Source organism: Telopea speciosissima, chromosome 5, assembly GCF_018873765.1.
Source record: "Telopea speciosissima isolate NSW1024214 ecotype Mountain lineage chromosome 5, Tspe_v1, whole genome shotgun sequence".
Classification (NCBI taxonomy): Eukaryota; Viridiplantae; Streptophyta; class Magnoliopsida; order Proteales; family Proteaceae; genus Telopea; species Telopea speciosissima.
Genome location: NC_057920.1, coordinates 12,080,680 through 12,093,517, shown reverse-complemented (window position 1 = coordinate 12,093,517; position 12,838 = coordinate 12,080,680). Strand labels below are relative to the sequence as shown.

General features: G+C 41.1%; 1 protein-coding gene across 1 annotated transcript; it reads right to left on the bottom strand.

Moving 5' to 3' along the window:
* Positions 1-7,721: 7,721 nt before the first annotated feature.
* LOC122660950 (protein ALP1-like) lies at positions 7,722-9,279 on the bottom strand. Its single transcript, XM_043856214.1, has one exon. The coding sequence runs from the start codon at positions 9,245-9,247 to the stop codon at positions 7,901-7,903; it is 1,347 nt and encodes a 448-aa protein (XP_043712149.1). The 5' UTR covers positions 9,248-9,279; the 3' UTR covers positions 7,722-7,900.
* Positions 9,280-12,838: the final 3,559 nt, after the last annotated feature.

The following is a 12,838-nucleotide window of genomic DNA, read 5'->3' as shown; positions in this document are numbered from 1 at the left end:
CTGAAATATGTCAAGAATAAGAAATCCATTTGACAATTCAAATTTTGAGAATAAAATTCTCTAAGGGTGGTGGTGGTGGTAGGGCCGGAGAAGGTGAGGATAGGGGCAAGGTCGGCAAGGTGGTAGCATGGTGGTGAAATCATCAAAAAAAGAAACGAAGTGTTTTATTTTTAACATGAAATCACTGCTTTGCCATCGAATTAACCATGTGCTCATTAAAGAACAAGAGTGAAACAATTTTAAATTCAAATTTGAAACAACTCCTCAACCATTCTAGAATTTTTATTTCACTGATATAAAGTGTAAAAATCAAACCAATCAATTTCTGAAAAAAAAAAATCACCCCATGAAATTGAAATAAAAATCATACTAAATCAGGCCTTGTCAAAATCAAAATTTCTATATCATTTGATTTCTATTTCACTGAAATAAAGTTCAAAAATCAAACCAAATAATTTTCAAAATAGAAATCACCCCATGATTTTTTTTATTATTATTAGTTTTTAATAATAGGAAGTTTTATTGAAAACGTGAAATCATGGTTGTGACTCTGTGAGTAACATAAGTCAAATAGCCATGGGTTGGAATTAAGCCACACTATCGTACACGTTACCGATAGGCCCTTCCTTGTCAGGAAGAGTCAATCAAATTGTTGTACTCCGTTAGAATTAAGTTGAAGATACAAGTATCAAAAGAAGTAATGGGATGAACAATATCCTCTAGGATAGATCTCAAGTGAAGAGGAGATGCTGTGATACCCTTTTGTGGAAATGGATTTCCTCCAGCCGTTGTGGGAGCTGGAGGGCCATGCCCCACAAAACGATAGCAAAAATAGGGGTGAGCTGGTCATTTCAAAGGTCACAAGTGGATCCCACTTGGGCCCCACATGTGAAATGACCAACCCCCCTGTTTTTGGGGTGGTTTTTGAGCGCGGGATACTCCAGCTCCCACCACGGCTGGAGGAGAGCCAGCTCCACCCTTTTGTAGATATGAGATCACACTCTTGTTATCCAATTCAATAATTACACATGTTCATATCCTTTTGAAATTGCTTCCAACATAGATGAACGAATAGCTAGAGCTTCTCCAGTCAAGAAATCATACCAAATCAGTCCTTACTAACTAACTACTAAAAACAAGTGACACGTAAAATTAAATAAAATAAGATAGCACACCTGTGGAACACATGTCGGGGACGAATCATGCCAGCCCAACCATTGGATGCACATAGGAGAGGATTTGGTTAACACACTATGGGACACACTATGTGAAGTTTGGGCTGCCCTATGGGCAAAATGGTAAGCTCACACCCCATTAAGGGTATATTTGTCATTGTAAGGCATCAATGGCCAACACATCAACAACTTACGAGAATGCTCTAATGGAGTGGAGTGTAACAAGTATCCTAAACTCAGAGGGTCGGGTGTATATTTTGAAAACACAGGGAGTTGCACTGTATTTAGTACAAACCTTAATGGGTGGCAATGTAATTTTCCCTTTAATATATTCTGCAAAACCCCAAACCTCGCCTACTCTGCTCTGCAACATTGAGGAAGGAAGGAAGGAGGAATGGCAGTGATCAGTTTGAAGACCATCCCTATCACTTCTCCAACAAAAAAGGAAGCCAAGTACTATCTACTACCCAAAACTCGCACCCTCCTTAACAGTTTCAGATGCAACTCTTCTTCTTGCCTGTCATCATTGACGAGGACGATCTTCAAATTAAACAGAGCTAGAACCAGTGTTCACCTCTGTGAAATCTTTTGCACCTAGGACACTAGCTAATTTGGGCCCGGGTTATAACATCCTCAGCTGCGCAGTCTGGTGAGGATTGGTGTCTTGACTTCTGATGACTGAACTACTGTGTAGAGCATTCGTGGGCCACGTGTTAGACCCGCTTTGGACTATCGTGGGGTACAGAGGGGGTTTGGGGGCGGTAGTCCTCGAAGAAAATTTTTGAGGACTAATTGGGTATTTCAATAAATTTCCAATATAAGGTTTTGCTATAAACCTATAGCGAAAATTCTTTCTCTGTAAGGAAAATCTAGGAGAGATGTGAGGACGAGCACTTGTAACCCTATTCTCCATTCATATTGAAACAGATCTCATCTCACCGTGGATGTAGACAACCTTGCCGAACCACATAAATCCTTGTGCGTTCTGTGTGATTGTTGTTTTGCGATTTTCCATTCTCTGCATCATGTTAGGTTTAACACAATCGATGGCATTGGTGATTATGTCTCCGCCCGCATCTATCATGAGGTTCCTCATGGCGACATCAAAATGTCCGCTATTGAAGGCATCAGTAGCGGTGTCGACACCATCAACATAGACTCTATGTGGAACTCTGCTAGAATAGCGGCAAAATCCATCACGGATGTACTTGGAATCCGATCCGTCGGTCTTTCACTTTCTCTCAAGAAGGGATTACCGTTGGGGATTGGTCTAAGATCGAGAAATGCTAGAGCTGCTGTTAATGAGCTTTTCGGGGGGATTGATAGGTTCAAAGATAGTGGTATGTTTCATATCAAATAGCCACCAACTAAAACAGTTGGTATAGCTATTACAACTTTAGTTACAGTAAAATGGTGACAAGTAGCATGATCAACAATCCACACACACAAAACAATTTCAAAGTGCTTGATGACTTGATGGAAGAACAAATAGGTCACATCGAGATTCATCAAAAGCCTTAACTTTGGGATGAAATGGACCATCCTGGAAATTCAGTACACAACCACAGAAACCAAATAAATCATGCCATGATGACAAACATGTTAGGCCAGTGAAATAGTCCTGTTCCAATTATGAAGTCCAGGTCCCAAATAACAAGATTTCAATGAGATCCGATCACAAATAACAATTTCAAAGTAATGTCTCTTATAGGAATGATCACAAGCCGAGAAAGAAATACACATCATGAATGTCGTAGCAGGCAGACTTGGATAAGACTCCAATAAGTTTGTCACCTATAAGCTATTCTGAGCCAATAGTCATCCCAGAATGGATGCCAGTCATGTGAGATTTGCTACCTTGATTTTGGGTGTCTAGATATAGAAGAGGTCTGTGACCCATAAAATTACTTTTATCTCTTCAAAGCCAATAGCCATAACAGAATGAACATCAAAATATAGAAATTTCATCTGAAATCATCCACCTTGGCTCTGGGGATCTCAACACAAAAAGTGAACACAGGAATCTGAAGGTTTCATGGTTGAGTACAATACAGAATGGGTGTAGATTGTGGTAAGGATTATCCCAGCACAACAGGAGTTGGAAACTTAGGTGACATGCAAAAAATGTCCATGTCAGTCAGTGACATCTTCTCATGTCGTATGTTCAACCGTAAGTGCAATTTCGTTATGGGAAAAATAATTCCAAACAACCCGTGTGTGGTTCCACAAAACATATAAATATGCTAGTTGAATCCAAGTAACTGAATTTATTGTACTCCAACAAATTAGATTACATCAGTAATAGAAAGTAGCTTTCAATAAAGACTCAAAAACTAAGGCTAGCCAAGGGCTTAAATATGAGCATAGGCATAAAATGTGAACATCACACAGACAAAGCCTACCTACTGACTAAGATGGCCAGATTAAATTAGCTCAGTTAGCATAGGAAACTAACAACTTCCGTTTATTGTATCAACTCCAAGACAAAAAGGTTAAACAAGAATGTGATGGGATCCTCTTAGGATCCATAGCCAATATCTTTGAACCTATCAAAATATCACGATTTTTAGTATACTTTAATTGAAATGTGACAAATATATCGACTCTCCATACCGAAAACCATATATAAGAAAAGTTCTGAATCTTATACAAAAATTTTCTAATAATGGTATACGATCCTTGATATATAATTCAGTTTATTCTATTAGTTAAAACTACTATGGATCCTACAGCTTCAAGCCCACCAACCTGATAGTGTGAGGAGCTTGGCCTTCAAAGAACAATGGTTGCCGACCATGACATTGGCAACAAAAATGCTTACACCAGTAAAATACTGACGGTTCTTACCATGAGCTGCCGAAAAACAGGTTTACCACAGTGGCCAGTTTCCAAAATTTTCTGGTTTTTTCCTTTCAAGGAAAACCTCAGCTCTTTGCCCTCATAAAACCAAGTATGAGAAGTCCTTGCTGAGATGACTCCTTCCCATCTTTGAAATGGCATTGGTAAGCAAAGTGAAAGCAGAGTGAATAGAGGGGATAGGCATGTGAGACAGTGAGATGATCACTGGTCACCTGACAGAGTTTGCCCCCGATAAATCTGCAAGATTCATAGAAGAGTCTCATTGAGCCCACGAAGAACTCTTCACCTAATCCATATCTCTTCTCATCATCTTCCAATCCATCAATGTCTCTTCATCATCTCCTAATCTATCTTGTTTTGATCTTCCCAGAATACACGAGCTCATAGTTGTCACGAGGACACCTAGGCACCACTTACGTGTCCAGGCTCTTTCTTGGGTCCAAGGCGATAACACTCCTTGTTGACACTTCACGAGCTTAAGATGATTTATGTTTATTGCATTGTTTTTCGATGAATATGCTTATATTATATCCTAAGATTTGTTTATTATATGTTGATTTTCTCATATTAGGCCATTACTCGCATAATTATATCATATTGCATTAATATATGGCTTCTATGTTGCACATAAGCATAATTCTATAAAATTATCACTGTTATATTACATATAGTCTTGTACTGCACACCTAGGAGGGTGCTCTGGCACCTAGGCGCCCCCTCTAAAGCCTTGGGTCACCTAGTCACCTTGACAACTATGCATAATTTACCATTCTAACATGACTTGGATCTCCTCTCTTCTTCTGCTACAAGAATTCTTCACATTCTACAATTATTTTGCCACCTTGTTTTGATGAAGCCAATAGCCAGGATGTCTAGCAGACTACCTCCCATGTGTCTGCAACACTGCTGACCAACACATTGATCCTTCAATTACCAGGGAATGTAGGTTGTTCGACTAGCCATTCCCACCTCAACCAGCCTGACTTATCATGCTTCCACCTAGTTCCTCAAGAATTCAAGGCCTTAAACCATGGGAGGTACCTCTCTTCTGATACCAACTTCCATTATGACTGTCAAGGCATGTATCAACCAAGTCAGGAAATATATCCCCAATTTATTGACACAGCAAAGTAGTTCTTTTTGTCCATTCGAAACAATCCTCAGTTCTTTGATACACAGCAGCAGTGATGTCATATAGAATAAAAAGTGAAGTTCTCTTGTCTGTTGATGACAAAGCAAAATGGCAGAGACTCAACAAAAGAAATCACTAATTGAGCCAAGAGTCATCTTCTTAAATATCATTAGTAGAGATTGACAATAGCAACCAGAACGTAAACAAAAGGAAGCATCAGAAGGAAAAAAACATGATTGAGATTGATGACAATAACAATCTCTACCTCCAGCAAGGAAAAAGGAAAAAGAGACAAAAGAAAAGAGATAAACTTGTCCACTATCCTCAGAGTTCAAGGTCTTAAACCATGGGAGGTACCTCTCTTCTGATACCAACTTCTATTATGATTGGCAAGGCATGTATCAACCAAGTCAGGAAATATATCCCCAATTTATTGACACAGCAAAGTAGTTCTTTTTGCCCAAATGAAACAATCCTCAGTTCTTTGATACACAGCAGCAGTGATGTCATCTAGAATAAAAAGTGAAGAAGTTCTCTTGTCTGTTGATGACAAGGCAAAATGGCAGAGACTCAACAAAAGAAATCACTAATTGAGCCAAGAGTCATCATCTTAAATATCATTAGTAGAGATTGACAATAGCAACCTGAAAGAGAACAAAAGGAAGCACCAGAAGGAAAAATACATGATTGAGATTGATGACAAAAGAAAAGAGATGAACTTGTCCACTATCCTCTTCAAGCTTTCTCCACAAGATGAATCATTTCTCAAGAGCTAATCTTCCATCATTCACTGCAAAAAGGAGTGAGACTTCAGTATTTTCTCAATTTCCAATCTCAGGGTCACTTCCACCTTCTTCTGCATTACTTGATCATAGGTAATGTATATTATACTGTATTGACAACCCCTAGTCCAAGAAAGTTTGCCATAAGTTTGCCCCCTTGATCCACCCCCTAGTGACCCAATCCTAACGCTTGGTGGGGGGGGGGGGGGGGTTTAGTTCTCTTGCTCCTGATCCTTGAATTCACACTCTGAGGGTAAGTGCATCTACAACCCTAAAAAAATTCTGGTAATTAACATAGTTGTCAAGGAGTCACCTAGGCGACGCCTTGCCCTCGCCTTGAATTCTGGTGTCGTCTTGGTCACCTAGGAGACCCCTTGCCGCCTTGTTTTCCAACCCCTTTGACCGCCTTGATTCTCCTAGGCGCCTTAACAACTATGGCAATTAAGAGCATGAACAATCCTGGGGTTAGGCGCATACCTAATATTACTTTGATTTTGTTGAACATCTCTAAGCTTAAAATCAATATTGGATCAAATATTAGAGTTAGAGGTGCTTTTTCAGTTCAATGAAGCTTAAAATCCGTAGGTTCATATAAGCGTCTCATGAAAAGATACCATCTGGTGCCACTCTTGCACTGCACTATGGCACTCAAATCCCTTCAATAGAAATTTGACTCCACCCCAATATGGTCTCAAACATACAAAGGTGATATCTGCCAGCTAAGCCTTCTTGGTAACAGTTGCTGCATGGCAACTCAGATACATCACTTGCAAAAATTGGTCTTTGTAACGAAAACGAAATAATCAACCCAAGTCTGCATATAGTGGACATCATTATCTGAATATAATTACCCGCTTGAGCAATGAATCTATGGATATGGTTTCGTAAACCTTTCAATACCCACCCCAGCCAAGGCCACTTTTGGTTATGATCTACAAGTGGTTCACCCTCCATTGGAAACTAGAACATAAGTCTCTACTCTAGAAGTCGGTACTTTTAACCTATTTCCTCCAGACAATGTCCAATATGATCAGCAATATCAATGAGTTAGTATACCCAGACTCACATATCAAGCAGCACATGCAAGCAGGTGAGCATTCTGGGGTTAAACCACAACGTAAAATCTAGTTTTCCCCAATGAGGTGGAGATTCCCATTCTGAAAAAACTTGAGAATGGAACAACTACAAACAAAAAACACGAGATTTACAGACTGAATCTATTAAGAGCAGCAGGAAGGACTAAGGTTGCAAACACTGATATTTAAGGGATTTACATCAATACATCCACTAATAAATGCAAAGAAAAGTGAGCAACGATGCAGTACAGAGAAGCATCATGACAAGATGAGAACGGCAACAGTAATGAAAAAGCATAACTGGCCAAAGCTTTTCAACAGCAATCTTGAACTTCCAAGTGAACAATAAAATTATCAGGGCACATTGTTTCTCCTAGCAAATCCTTTAGTCTCAATAATTGAAACAATCTAAAAGAGCCAAATTTTCAGATTGGCTTCAAAGGATGCAATTACATGTATGGGTTTTGAACTTACGACCAAGTTCACCTGTAGTTAAAAAGAAAAATAAAGCAAGAAAAAATGTGACAGAGAAAAATGGATGCACTCTGTGAATAAAGACGAAGTTCACTAATAATAAACCACTATGTAATCAATGGCAGTCAAACCCAATATAAAGACTAGTTCATTCCCTCCTCTTTTTTCTCCCCACTTTTGTTCCTTCATTTCCTAATTGCCATTATCGGACCCAAAAAAAAAAAAAAAAAGAGAGGATTCACTACCATAGAGAATGTTTACATGATGTTATGTAACCTACGTCAAGTGCAGATACAAAAAACACGGTGGCCAGATGAGATCAGCAAGAAGCGAGTAAGAGCAAGTTTTTTACAGAGAAGGAACGTCGAGATGATCCTTCCCACACACAAGCTTCTTTAATTCTTACCTCGACGAAAGCCGTTGCCTCAGCTCCTCTGCTAATGCCTGTCTCAAGCTTTCTCCGAAACAATAAAAAGACTTCTCACTCTCAAGCGCCCTAGCAGGAGGACCAGACTCCTCCGGGTCCTTCCACATTGGCGGCTCGGGCTCCCTTGCAATCTGACACAAATTATGCAAAACGCAGCAAGCAACAATGGTCTGAGGTGCATGGTTAAGCCCCACATTCAATTTCTGCAGAATACGCCACCTGCCCTTGAGAAGCCCAATAGCATCCACCACGACGGATCGTCCCCTCATGAGGGCAGCATCGAATGAGTTCTGAGCAGGCGTGCCGGTGCCATTCCAAGAGAAAGGTGAGAGCAGGAACGACAGCAAGGGATAGCACCAGTCCCCAACAATGTACGGCCGAATGTGGTGGCCGCGGACATTGATGACCTTATCCCACACAATATCTGCAGAAGTAAGCCGATTATACAAAGAACTTTCCCTGAAGTGGGCGGCATCGTCGGTGGCACCAGGCGCCTTGACACAAACGTCCCAGAAGATTTTCTTATGGTCTGCAACGACCTGGAGAAGCAAAGCATTGTAGGCATAACGACATCGGTAGGAGGAAGGGTGACCATGAAGATCCTGATCCGGTGGGAGTCGGTGGAGCTTGATGGGGCTACCGTCAATGGCGCCACACATGTTGGGTAGGGAGGTGAGCTCCTCAAAAGCCTGGGTGGTCTCGTGGAGACGGCGGCGGCTGATTGGGATCTTGATGAACTCTGGGTAGAGCTTTGTGGCGAGGAGACGAGTGACCATGTTGGTGATCTTGGAGACGAGATAGGGCTCCAGGGAGTAACGGGCAGCTAGGGTTTTGGCGGAGAAGCCGTGAGCGAGACGAGAGAGGACCATGGCGACGGCGTAATCGGCAGGGAGGGAGAGGTTGGATTGGTGGATGTGGGGCTTGAGCTTTTCGACCACTGTGGTGAAGACTGGGTAGGAGAGACCGTAGGAAGAGCGCCACTGGGCGTCGCGCACAGGTGCCTCCATGTTCCAAATGTGCTCTGTGGTGAGGGCTCGGAAGGCGGAGACACTGTGATCGGCGGAGGAGTCATTATTATTGTTGTTATTGGAAGAAGAGGAAGTGGAGGAAGAGGAGCGGAGGGATGTGGCGTAGGAGAGGACGGAGGCTATGGTGAAGAAGAGGAGAGGGGCGGCGGAGGTGGAGGAGAGGGTTGCTGTTGGAGAGGTGGTGGTACTGCTGCTTGGTGCGTATGAGTTAGAGAAGAGAGATGAGCTGGGATCCAGGTGGTTGTGGAGATTGAGAAGGTTTGACAGCATCAGCAAGAATGATGGATCCATCATTTCCCCGTCTAGACTCTCTCTCTCTCTTTCAACTCCTTGAGGAGAAATGAACTAACGGCGATTCCATCGGACTGAGCTTGGAGTTGCAGAAAGAGAGAGAGAGAGATGAAATCGACGACAACGCGGCGGTTCTTCGAGGGGTTTTAGGTTTTCTGCCATTCCTGCTAATCCTAGACGATCCGCAGTCCGAACCGTGAGTTGGCCGGGAGCGCGATTCCGGGATGCAAATGACCATGGTTATAGGATACGACACACGTACAGAGAAGCAAATTGTCCCACTCTGTTGTGTCTTAGTTAGGAAGTTCGTGTATTATACGTGTATTATATGTGTATTTGAATGTTTAATTTAAAAATATATATTTTATTATATATTTCTGTATATATGGTAAAATATTCGTTTTTTAAGTGCACTCGTATTATACACGTGTTAGTTTTGTTATAAAAAAAAAAATCAATACTTATAAGAAAAAAAATGCAAAATAAAACCCTCGCACAATACGATTTTGGTCTTTCTCACCCTAGCCACCAACTACCCCCATTCCATTCATCTTCTTCATCTTCATTCTCATTTCAGTCCAAGTGGCCAACGAGACTTCCTTTGAGGTTGAATATCCCTGCTCCCTTCCTTTTATCAGTTCTCATTTCAGTTCAGGTGATCGGTTATTTTTTTTTTTTATGAAAACAAAACCAATATATTACTGAGCAACGTAGATACAGCAAGGTTCTGAGCCGTTTGTATCAGCCCTACAGAGTTGATAAATTAGACTAGTAGAGTGTTCAGTTGCATCCAAAAAACTAAGTTTTAGAAATAGAGGATAGAGATTGGAAAGTTAGCATTTTAAGGAGTTTGGGGTTAGAAACCCAAATAGTTGTAACTGGGATCTTGTTCTGTTGCGAAGCTTCCCATCCGGCCCAGGGACCATACAGGTCGCCTCAATGCCTTCTTGAGTTGTCAGACAACTTGCACCTGTTAGGACACTCTGGCCATCTATCAAAACATAGTAAGCCCATCATGTTAATTTAAGATCTGGTTCAGAAAGTCCTACGACCACCAAGCCAGATAAATTAAAATTAAACTGATTACTAGTGAGTAGTGGTGACAACAAGAGTGGGAGATGGGGTGCATTAAAGGACCTAGTTGGGGGTGATATATCCATATCTGCTAGCCAGCGGTTAACATTGTCTAGGACCAACATAGGGTCCGCAATAGCATTACACATAATTACTTTGTTTCTTACAAACCAGATGAAATAGAATGTTAAAATAAAGACGGAAAAAAACCATAACAGGGAAGCCTTATCCAAATGAAGTTTGCCAGGCAAAGAAATAACGAGATCAGACAGAGATGGAGCAGCTAGATGCTCAGTTCTCAGTCCAAGCGGACCCGAAGCCCAAACATGCTTAGTCCAATCACAAGACAAAAAGAGATGCCAAATGGACTCAACACTAGAGCCACAGAGAGCACATTGAGGCTCGATAGCCATCCATTTCGATAGGGTGCCACGAGTAGGGATCCCTGCATGTAAGACACGCCAAAAAAAGATTTGAAATCACAGATTAATTTGCAATTTCCAAAAAAAATTCCACCACTTGGAAGAAGAAGTGGTTAGAAAGTGGGTCGCTCGCCGGGTCGAGAAGGTCCCATTTCTAGAAAGTGTGCACCACCACGAGTCATCCGCCCCACTAATATGGATTTTAAGAATAGTATGCACAACAGATGGTGGATAACAGGCACACAATTTAGGAACATTCCAAACATTATTAGTAATAAATTCACCAACATTACTGTAATTTGGAGGAGGGAGAATTACCTGAGGCACCGCTCGCCCAGATTCCATTGGAACCCATGGATCATACCAACAGGACGTAGTATGCCCGTTACCAATCTGCCGGAAGGCGATATTCTTCAAAACAGGTAGGACCTTTGCTAAACTATTCCAGGTCCAAGAACCTCTCTTCTTAGTTACCATTGGATCGAAAATAGAAGAGTGAGAAAAATATTTCGCCTTAAAGACTCTAGCCCAGATAGAAGAAGGCTCATTAATTAGTCTCCAACCCTGCTTTAATATTAAAGCCTTATTATGGATCATGGATTTACGGAGGCCTAACCCACCATTATATTTGGCCTTACATATTGTGTCCCAACCAATTAAATGGATGTGGGCCCGATGGTCTTGACGTTGTTCCAGAATCTAAGGTAGATTTGGTCTAACTCCTTACACGTTTTCTGGGGCAAGAGGAAGTGGGACATGTGGTAAGTCGGTATTGTTGCCAAAACGGAGTGAATCAGTACTTTCCTCTCAGCAAAAGAAAGGTGATTAGCCTTCCAAGTTGAAAGTTTCGAATGGACTCTATCCACCAGGGTAGAAAGGTCCTTGCATTTAGATCTAGAGTGGCAGAGTCTCGTTCCAAGGTATAAAGGCTTAGAGGTCATTTCTTGCATTTTGAGAAGGTGAGAGAGTTGTTGTTTCCTCCCAGAGGAGACATTTTTTATAAAAAAATATTTCACTCTTACCGTAATTGATTTCCTGTCCAGTAATATCCGAGAAGAGATCAAGGACCGATTTAATAGTTAGGAAATCCTCCTTCGTGGCACGACAGAAAATAAAAGTGTCATCAGCAAACAGAAGATGAGAAATTTCAGGGGCATTATGAGCAATTTTGATACCCCAAAAAAGGTCAAGGTCTCTATATGTCCCTAGAAGTCTGGACAGGACTTCCATAGTTAGAAGAAAGAGATAAGGGCTCAAGGGGCAACCCTGCCTTAAACCTCTCTGGGGGACAAAATAATCAAACGAGCTTCCACATAACTTAATGGAGAAAGAGGTAGTGGTTACTAGGGCCATAACCAGTGAGACCCAATGTTCATCAAACCCCAAGTGACCGGTTAATTGCAACTGGGTAAATCGGTGATTGCATAGGCAGATAAGCTCTGTTCCATTTCTTTTTAAGTTGTGAGGTTTCTTTTTTATAAAATTATTATCTATATGCTATTATTTTGTTTATTAGGTGGTGCATGTCTATTACATAGTAAATATATGCCCATATTTTTGCTTATAGAGGGGTCGAATTAAACACGTATCATATTATTGTCGTATGCGTTTTATTATGTTGAATTTTTTAAAAGTATTATTGTCGTCTAGTTCATTTAATTGTCGAACGTATCTACTCCCGTTCAATTGCCGTTCCCGAACTTACTAACTAAGGTTATGACACAGACTCACAGAGTAAATTGCTCCCACTAGGTTCTTTGAGTAAAAATTGAATAAAAGAAAATATTTTGGATAAAATAAGGGAGAGGGATAGGAATACCACCGCGTGCCACACATTAGTAAACCGCATCGGCATCGATGGGGACACAGGACGAGGCATCATACAAAAGAGGCAGCGGTTATTTCACAAAGGGAAGAAAGAGATAGAAACAACATTCGGTGACACACGAGCGGCGTGCCCAACCTTTTCCTTTAAAATAAATACAAAAAGTAAGACTATACATGTAAATTTTCCTTTTACATGATTTCTATATGTAGACAAACAAGTTGAAGGCTCTATTTGTTTCCATGTAAAATAGATGGAAAAAAATTCCTCTTC

Coding starts and splice junctions, on each gene's coding strand:
- LOC122660950 (XM_043856214.1), bottom strand. CDS start 9,247: ATGATGGATCCATCATTCTTGCTGATGCTGTCAAACCTTCTCAATCTC.